Genomic DNA, 10,700 nt, shown 5'->3' with positions numbered 1-10,700 from the left:
TAACAATCCTTTCATTGCCATCTGGTCTTTTGGGCTTTTCAAACTATTGCATTAAATAATTGTGTAAATTTAAAGAATTTTTTCTGGAGCAAAATTCAATTATATTCCCCAAAACCTTTAGTGCAATAAACTAAGTTATGTTTTATTATTATTATTATTATTATTATTATTATTATTATTATTATTATTATTATTATTAGTTAGAGCTTTGTTAAGTGTTAGTAGATGTGTTGTAACATTTTATGGTATATACATTTTAAAATATTCATACCTGTGCAATATGCAACTTTCATTCATTTCCATTCTGTGTTTATTTTTATATTGTTATTTATTGTGTGCTTTTATGTTCTATTTTTTTTTGTTTTGTTTTCTACACTACAAGGACTTGCTACTCAAATATTATTATACACATATGGCTTTTTATATTTCTCATTCCAGTAAAACGTACAAAAGACAAAGGGGGACAAAAATGAATCATACTCAAACAGTAAAGATACAAAGAATGATAATGTAAATGTTCATCTAAGCTCACTCTTCATTGTAATTACTGAAATGAAATTAACTCACGTTTAATTCATCATCCTTTTTGCACTACTCATCACTGCACTACTGCACTATTATCCTATTATTATTATTATCTTTAACTACTGTTCATATTTCCTTGTTGATTGTTATTTTTTAATGCTTACATTGTTAGAGAGAGCACAGATCACAAAGTCAATTCCTCAGTACATGGCCAAGAAAGTTGATTCTGATGATAGTAAAACACACAAAAGGCGACAAAAATACACAAAGGACTTTAAAAAACAAAAGGAAGGGTTTGAAAAAACAAAAAATTACAACAAAAATACGGAAAAAGGACTTTAAAAAAACAAAAGGAAGGGTTTGAAAAACAAAAAAATACAACAAAAATACAGAAAAAAGACTTTAAAAAACAAAAGGAAGGGTTTGAAAAAACAAAAATATACAACAAAAATACAGAAAAAGGACTTTAAAAAAACAAAAGGAAGGGTTTGAAAAAACAAAAAATTACAACAAAAATACAATTTAAAAATCTAAAGGAAGGATTTTAAAAAACAAAAAATACACAAAAAGGACTTTAAAAGCCAAAAAAAAAAATAACATTTTTTTTTTTATCTAAATGGGTACATGAATGTTGATAATGTGGCCCCCGCTGTGACAATTTGCTCATCCCTGGTCTGGTATAGACGGTGAAATGCTGCTTGAATCCTGCTTTTTATTCTTCTTTTTTTTTTTTTTTAGAGCTGTGCCTTTAACTGCAAACTGAGCTCAGTCGACGTCTCTTCGCGAGATTTGCTGCTTGGCGCCGCGCGACCTCATGTGTGAGAGAGAGCGGTAGAGAGAGGTAGAGAGAGAGAGAGAGAGAGAGAGACGGTCCTCCGGCCCGAGCCAGTCCGACCACCCTCTGCAGAGGATTCCTGCGATGGAGCCCTAAAACCACACATTTATCCCACATTATCCACGTCAGAGTAAACAACAACAACAACCCTCGTCTGAAGCTACTGCTGTAACAGTAACAGAGAGGCTGTAAACACGGCGGCGGAGCAACGATGTGGATCCAGGTTCGCACTATAGACGGGAAGGAGACGCGGACCGTGGAGGATCTTTCTAGATTGACCAAAATAGAGTCTCTGCGGGTGAAAATCCAGGATATATTCGATGTGAGCCCCCAGCAGCAGCGTCTCTTCTACCGTGGGAAACAGGTAAAAAAAAAAAAAAAAAAAACCACACACACACACAACAACAACAACACTGTGCAGTAGTGAGTTGGTGCAGGAGGACCGAGGTGGGACCACTACTGGTAGGTTGGTACCCTCAGGACCCCGACAGCTTCCTGTTAGTTAGGGGAATTCTCCAAGTGCTGTTGCGCAAGAACCCCGGGGTACAAACTGTGCCATGCAGCGCGTGGATGTAGTGGTTTCTAGTTTAACCTCAGTGCGTTTGTTTGGGTGTCCTGTTGTTGTTGTTGTTGTTGTTTGGTGCTGAATGATGACAGGATGGAGCAACAATTGTTTCTCCGCCATGGCCATGTTTGTTTACACTGAGAGAGAGAGAGAGAGAGAGAGAGAGGAGGCACTACTTCACCTCTACCTCTCTCTACCTTTGTTTGGTATTTTTACTGCTGCATTGGTTCACCAATTTACCTTTGCAATAAATGTTTTAGTGCATTTCATAATCAAAGGACAGAGAGGTGGGAATATATTTCATTTCAGTATCAAGTTACATTATGGAAGTAGGAGACATGTACACAAATTCATACCATCTCAACTAGTGTTTCTCAAAAGGGGGTACGTGGACCCCTATTGTACCCCTCAACTGTATGTCCAGAATTCAATATATATATTTTAAAAATGAATCAAAATAAGGTTGCTCAAAAGATGGATAAATAAAAAATATAAGGCAAAATCTGATGAACAATGAACTAATGCACTTCCACTCCAATTGTTTTTTAATTTCCTACTTATTGCTTTGATTGTAAAGTTGCTGCTCATTATACAGAAAGCACAGCACCAACACTGAATTTCCATGCATCAAAAAGTTAATACATCAGTTATGAATTATTGCCCGACTGATTGATTGGAACGGCTACTGACAGATGTCAATTAATAGCTAAAAATTGTCTCGTTTAATCTGCCGCACATTAGACACATTACAACTCGAACACTTTGTGCACCGCTTTTGCAAGTGTGAATGAATTAATTTGTTAATAAATAGGTGAAATAGCTGTATGGAATGAACAAATACTAATTCAGAAGCGTGTTATGCACTTCCTAACCACTTAGAAATATATTATGCACACTGTAAATGATATGTGGGTTGATTTACAGCCTACACAAACAAAAGCATGTATCACCATGTATATAACGATACTTTGTGCCCCCTTATCCTGATCATGGTTGCAGGACCTTGGGTTGATAACACAAGTAATCAATTAGTAGTACATTCGTTCATAAATGAAGGTGTATAGCAAGCTACAAATTAACATGCTGAACACAACACACAAAGTAAAATAAAAACTGAAAGATGTACACTGAGGTATGTCAGTGGATACCCCTGTACCTCAGGGGCTGCTTATGCACATTACTTTTATTAATTGATTTTAAGATTAAAGATTAACATTAAAGATTATATCGGGGATTTCGCCTTTATTGGTCATAATCTGTATTTTTATTACAGATATGAAATTTGTCCTCTGCATTTAACCCATCCCTGAGGAGCAGTGATAAAAGGATAACAGATATATGCCTTGTTTTAGGGCAATTTCTGAACAACTTTTCTAAAAGCAAGCAACACACTTTGGTTTAAACCTGAAGACGTATTGAAAGCCACGGGCAAAAATATCAGGAGTACATTCAACAAATGGCTGAAACTACTAACTACTACTACACAAACATTTTTTTAATGTATTGCACAATTATAATACATTTCCCTGCATAATAGTGTTATGCAACAATAATAAACACAAACATACACCTGTTACAATGAAATATGTACAAGTGTTTCAAAGGAGCACTTGCTTTTATTCAGAGTGTGTGTGTAAAAGTGACGTAAAAAGAAAAATATGTTGTGGTGAAAAAAATATGCAGAGGAGTGTGGAAAAGAAAGTTTGACTCATTGCACTGGTTGAATTTAAAGCATTTTTAGGCTGATATTGACAGACTGACATTGTAAAAGAAAAGTGACTTAGGAGGAGTTTTACACCATGTTTGGGGGGAAGTATACAGGTTTCCAGTGTCCAGAGGAATGGACAGTCAGCAATATTTAGGTCTGCAATTATGACAGAGGAGTAACCTCACTGTGCAGGTTGAGAAGCACACGGACGCTGTTCCTACAATGTGTCGTCATAGACCCTTTGATTGTTTGTAAACATTGTGATGTATTTTGATGGGCGGGGCTTAACCTGGAGGCAAACCACCATATATATATATATATATAAACACTAGATGACTTACTTTCGCTGTTATACAATAGGGAGCCACGTAGCAACTTGGCGGCCATCTTACCTCAGACAGCTGGCAAGTGGCAATTTCAACATGTACAAGCATCCTATGTCATACCTACGTATAATACGGTTTGTAATAGGCAAACTGTTTGTAAATCCGTCAATATTTCATCGCATTAAGGGTATTTTAGTTTAAGCTGATTTCACTCACCTTCCAACAGCTACCGTAGAGCGCGTCCAAATGTCAGAACGCCAGTCGTCTGAGGTAAGATGGCCGCCGTTGAGCTACGGGTGGCAAATCCCACTTGCGTCATCTAGTGTTTATATATACATCTATTTATTTTATTTTATTTTATTTATTCAGTTCATTTCCGACATGGTTGCATTCACAGAAATTCATTTGACATTCAGAGCAAAATCACATCATTGTTTTTTTTTTTTTTTTTTTTTTTTTTTTTTTTTTTCATGCCGGAAAGGGCGACGGAAAAAAGCATTATGCTTATCTAGATCCGTCCCCTAATTTGAACACAGATAATTTTACTATGCTTTAGCCAATGGTGTTTCCTGTTTTTGCCTCCAGCCACCATTAAGGGGTCTATTATCTCTGCAGAAGGTCTGATTAAAGACGGTCTTTGCATTGATGAAAGTCACTGTCCTGATGATTGGACAAACACCTGCAGTACATTTCTACCTGCCTCAGCCATTATTACGTGAAGCTCTTCTGACAGTTCTGACTATTTCTATACCAAACTGTTTCAATTGGATGCAATGTTGCCAGGGGTTCTCAACCTTGGGGTCAGGACCCCATTTGGTGTAGCGAGACACTGCGAGGGGGTCGCCAGATGCCGTCAAGAAAGAAGAATATTTTTTTGAACAATTAATTCCTTGCTTATATTTACCCTTTTTCTTTATCAACACCAAACTTGCCATATTTTAACTTATTTTCATCACCTTTTCTTATATTTTTTCTCCTTTTAATGCATTGTTGCTACATTACTCCCATTTCTGCCACTTCTCCATCAAATTTCAATGTGTATTCTGCACATTTTTCTTACCTTCAAGACATTTTTGGCACTTATAAACCTTTTCCACCACTTATCCCGCCTAATATCGCATATGTTGGCCCATTATTGTCACCTTTAACCTCTTTTCACCATATTTCATGCTTATTTTTTCCAATTTAACCACATTCACGATTTGTCCTGCCCATTATTGGCCAGTTTAAACTAATTGTTCCTGCTATTTTAAATTACTAATTTGCAACTTTGAATCAATTTCTGTGGTTTTTAAAATCCAATTTGACCACCTTTTTGGTCACTGATTGAAACAAGAATTTACATCTTTAAGATGACTATATATGTACTCCACATGACTGTTTGTGAATGTTGATGTCGGTGTTCAACCATCTTCATGTACAGTGGGGGTCCCTGGTCTCTGACACCTTTATTTCGGGGACCGCAGGCTGAAAACAGGTTAAGAACCACTGGTCTACGCTACTATTCGCTACTTCTCTAGACTGTCCTCCTATCCAGTGAGAGAGGAAAGCAGCAGAAATGACCTTGTTATTCCATTTGACATTTCATAGATGATGTTCCTGCATATTCTATTTCATAATAGCTTTAACCAAAGATGATAAAGATTAGCCGTTGCTGTGCTAAATTATGTTAATAGTTCAGAAATGGACACACGAGAAGTCACATCCTGCCCTTGGGTAAGGGTTCGTAAACTGTGTATTAGACTGTTACCTCCACCGTCTGTTAATGTGGATGTTTGTTAGCAGGATATCTCAAAAGGTTCCGAACGGATTGAAGATAAATTTGGTGAGCTTATAGATAAGGTCAAAAAGAAGAAAGAATTTTGATTTCAGGGATGATCCACAGGGTACTGTAGACATAGTATCCAAATGAACTTTTTGAGCTAGGATATTTCAAAAAGTTATTAACAGATTTAAATAAAATTTGGTGAGCTGATAGACAATGTCAAAAGGAGGGATTTGGAGATGATCCGGTATTGTGGATACAGTATCCAGACCAAGTTTTGGAGCATAATGTGGATGTTTTGGCTGGTTCTACAGCACAATCTGCGGCCTCTGGTGACTTTGGGCCTCTAAATTTGCCTAAAAATGATGTCGTCTGAAAAATGTTGTAATGTACAAATAGTTTTGGCAAAATTAGGTTTTGATGTGTGGACATGGTGGTGAATAATATTTTACAGAAAATATTCACGCTGCTAGATGAGACAGGGGGAGATGCTTCCTTTCAGTAACATTTACTACAAGTAATTAACATGTGATTTCTCACTTTGCATAAATTTTCACAGTATCGTAATTGTTTTCAAGCTCCCTCCTTGATTCAATTAACATCTTTTATTCATACCCACACACTACTAAAGACAATTATTGTTATACATAGTCGTATGCATTCATATTAAAGCCAATAAGAGTCATTTACTTCCAATTCAATAACTTAGAGCCACATTTTATCTTAAGGTAAAGTGGTTTATTCAATAACCGAATAATTTGTGGTGTTACGCTCAGTTTCAGCATTTCATTTTCTTCTGGCCGTGTGTCTTGTTGCATAATTTAGCATGGCTATAATAGATAGGATAACAAAAGTAGTGGATTTGATGGTGATTTGGTGTAAATTAGCAGCCTAGCTTCAGTCAGACTGCATCAGGTCATAGTTGTATGTGGCAACAGATGTAGATTACCTGCCGCAATGGGACTTGTGTGAAAGAATGACATTTTTGTGTGTTGGCTTTTAAAGTTTCTGATAGAAAAAGCACGAACGAACAGACAATCTACAGTAAATATATATTATTAGATATCAAAGCAATATCTTTGTTCCTAAGCCTCAAGTAACACACACACATGCATACGCACACAAATCCTTCAGTAAACAAGATTGTGCAACATTTTCCCCCAACGCTCGATATGAAGAGTTTTTCTTGTTTCATTGCTCTAGCTTGCGTCATTTTGAATATGTGTGTTTGTGTATTCTTAAAACCATAGTCAAACTCGGAAACACAAGCATAAATGCAGCAGTTTAATAATTTATTTAAACAAAGCTTTTGTAGAGACCCAGTAACCGACAACATATTGATTTTGTTGAAGTCAAACTTAACCGTCAGCATCGAGTTATTATGCGTTATGCGTGACTCAGATTACATTACAGATACAATTATTTTTGTACTTTGTTAACATACATATGCATTTTTGCCTTCATATGTTGGAAATTGGCAGTTTATTTAAAATGTGCAAGAGCTTTTTTTTTGGCACATACTTTGGCAGGGTGATTTCCTTTTTTTTTTTTTTTTTTTTAATTTCAAATAAAATAAAATAAAATCCCGTACACAATCATACAGTGCAGTGAAATGTATTATTGTGTTCCTTACACACAGGAATGCCAGTATAAAAACCTAATAAGCAAATACAGTAAAAACATTAATATAAGAATATAAATATACAATACAGTCAATTGTGCTGTGTTAAATGGGGAAGAGAAACAATAAGGATCATCTGCCGTAGAACACAGTCAACAAAACCCATAAGGGGTATAACAGAAGATTTGATTTGATTTCTGTATTTATTTTGATCATGTGTGTGACATTTTAAAAAGATTTTAGAATGAAATAAAATAAACATCCAGAAATTAAAACAAAACACTATGTCGCATCTTGGAATTCGCATCTCAGTTTACATGAACGAAAAGGAGTAGAAAGAAGTAGAAACATATTTAATCCTACCCCTTTAAACTTTAACAAAGTCTCATTTTACTAACACTTGGAAAACTACAAAGTGAATAAACAATTAATGCAATAAAATACTCACACAGAAACCATGAAATAATAGTTTTTTACATTAACCGTGCCTCCTTTACAAATAATGTACCATATCCTGCAACTTTTTACTCCATATAACAAGCGAACACCTTGTGCTAATTATTTATCAATATACTTTTCTTTATGCCTCTTTTTAAATAGAATTATGCAAAGAATTATTCTAAATTCAGTCCAGCTCCACAGATTGTAATACAGAAGCGTCTCATTGTTGTACGAACACTGCAAACCTTTAGATTTGATATCCCTCTTAAATTATAACCTCTCTCTCTTTTATGAAACATTTCCTGAAGATTTTTGGCAACGGATCATTTCTTGCTTTATATAACACTATTTTATGCTCCACCGAGTCAAAACATTTCATTATTTGTGTAAACCCCAAAATCAACATTACGAACTATTCTGATTGCTGTTTTCTGCAAAATGAAAAGCACTTGATGTGGGGTTTTGTAGGTGTTTCCCCATGCACAGTTATCTAAAAAAGGCATAATGTGAAGGGATTTCTGATCCAGAACATGTATTGCTTTAGTCAGGACTGAGATGCTGCGAGACAAGATCTCCAGGGAAATGATGTGTTCAGTCAAATTCCAGAGGTTTTTCCACCACTACACAGGAAAACATAAAGCGGATACATTGTAATTATATAACTTTAGACTTATCTAACATGTGTTTGTCTGCAGTGGTTTTACTGTGAAGGTAAATGCAGTGAAGCAAACATGGAAGGCATTGAGCCGGTGACACGCAGCCTACGCTAGGCAGTCCTCTCACATGCACAGTGGTGTCTGCGCTCTGCTAAAATTTAGCCTGTTAGCAGAGCAACTCTAATTCCCTTTTCAAAATGGCGTCTTGTTTTTACCCCCCCCCCCCCCCCCCCCCCCCCCCCCCCCCCAACCTCCCTGCTCACGCTGCCTTGGCTCACACCCATTCAAAGTCAAGTTTGACCTTCAATCGAATGATCCTGAGCCCAAAGCTGCTAAACCCCGTGTCTTGGTTTCACTTTGAATGTTTTACTCACATTTGCTCCGGCTCTTACACACACACACACACGCACACACGCACACGCACACACCTTCACTGGGCCATGTGGCCTTCCTGCTCTGCGCTGAAGCTAATGCTCGCTCGTCTTTAAAAGCTGGCTCACATTTCAGCTTTGTGAGTTGAGTGCGGCACTGCAGTTCATGGAGTGTTTTTCTTTTGTTCTACTGAGGCAGCAACACGTTTTCCACTGGTTAGAGCTGTAGTGACTGGTTTTATTCCATTAGAGCAGTCGCACGTTTTGACCTGACCTAGATGTCCTTTTACTTACTGTCATCACTCCACCCCCACCCCCAAAACCAAATTCCTTCATTTGTCATTTGTTGTGTTTTTTAATGCTGTTGTTTAAGTTTTTATTTTTATAAAAACTATTTCCAATTTATGTCTGTCCTACAATCGTACATTTTGCACTGTTATCCTATGTTGCTATTTATTATCCCCCGTCACAAAGTGTGGAAGGAGAATATAGGTTTCAGCTCCGTCCGTTCGTGTGTCCGTCCAAGTTAAAGGGGACAGCTTTTCTCAGAAACTGTTTAAGATAGGATAACCAAATTCGGTGTGTGGTTTCAGGATATCAATACCTTGATAGAGTTCGAAAATGAGAAGCGTGCAATTATTTTTTACAGAGTTATTGCCCTTATTACATTTTTTTGCTCTGTTCGAGGTATCTTCAAAGAGGACAGCTTTTCTCAGAAACAGTTTAAGACAGGATAACCAAATTTGGTGTGTGGCTTCAGGGTGTCAATACCTTGATAGAGTTTGAAAATGAGAAGCGCGCAATTATTTTTTCTGGAGTTATTGCCCTTGTTCCGTTTTTGGACATTTAGGAAAAGGTTGCGAGTTATAATGACAACCAATCTGGCGGGGGATGTTGATGACTGTCTTCTTGTTTTTATTCTTACTCTCTAATTTTCTATTTTGTTGCTGCAACATGTGAATTTCCCCTCTGGAGATCAATAAAGGTCTATTCTATTTTATTCTATTCTACCACGACTCATGTTTCTACTTGTGGATTAATTGGTGTGAGATTATTGAATAGATTTAATTATATGGGAGAGAGTGAACAATATACGTGCACATGCTGTTGGTTCCTACTGTCGGTAGAATGTTAATGTCATTGCGTTTGGTAATCTGACTCGTTTCCTTATTGTGTGAGCATAAATGGGTTTTTGGGCATCCTGTGCTCACTTTTCCTGGTTAAAAGCAGCTTTATGTGAGCGTGGCTGAGAGACGCTGTTCCAAAGAATACAGGTGAACTAACTACCCGTACTACTACTAATAATAAAGAATAAATACTCTTAATGAGATTGGACTTCATTAGTGTGCTGGTACGCACCCCCCCAAGCCTGTATGCACGAGTGGTTTTAAAGCTTCGTTAAAAATTGTGTTCGTTGGGGAGAAAACAAGAAGCAAATCTCACCATTTTCTGCAATTCTGCTGTTTTGTTTTTTAAAGTAAAACTTGAGCATATCTTCATTATTGTAGAGGATATACAGTAATTGGCAGAGCATTTTGGTTAAAATAAGAAAAAGTATCTAACAGTAAACTATGAATAAATCAAAAATACTCAAAATGTAACTAAAAAGAATAAACTAGTGCATTTCTCCCAGTGTCGTATTTTAATCAGCTTATAATGCAGAAAGCACAGCACAGAGCCAACAAAAACGTTTAAACACCCGTTACACATGCGAGCCTACTTCTAGTGCCATGTCCCTCTTTGACATTTGATGTTTTTTTTTTATATTCTTTTAAATCTGAGCTATAACCACTTACAGCATGAGACTGACAGATGGATAGATAAGTCTTTATTATCATTACATAATCATACAAAGTATGACAACAAAATTGGACCACAGTCCCCCTC

General features: G+C 36.6%; 1 protein-coding gene across 1 annotated transcript in view; it reads left to right on the top strand.

Annotated features, from left to right (window-relative positions):
* The first annotated feature begins 1,571 nt into the window (after positions 1-1,571).
* The window catches only part of uhrf2 (ubiquitin like with PHD and ring finger domains 2), a 33,901-nt gene continuing 24,772 nt past the window's right edge, over positions 1,572-10,700 (top strand). Inside the window, exon 1 of the mRNA XM_028463634.1 lies at positions 1,572-1,724. Within this exon, the coding sequence (XP_028319435.1) occupies positions 1,572-1,724 (153 nt within the window). The remainder of the gene's footprint in view (positions 1,725-10,700) is intronic.

This window comes from Gouania willdenowi, chromosome 12, assembly GCF_900634775.1.
Source record: "Gouania willdenowi chromosome 12, fGouWil2.1, whole genome shotgun sequence".
NCBI lineage: Eukaryota > Metazoa > Chordata > Actinopteri > Blenniiformes > Gobiesocidae > Gouania > Gouania willdenowi.
Note: the sequence above shows the minus strand (reverse complement) of the source record. Positions and strands in the feature narration are given on the sequence as shown.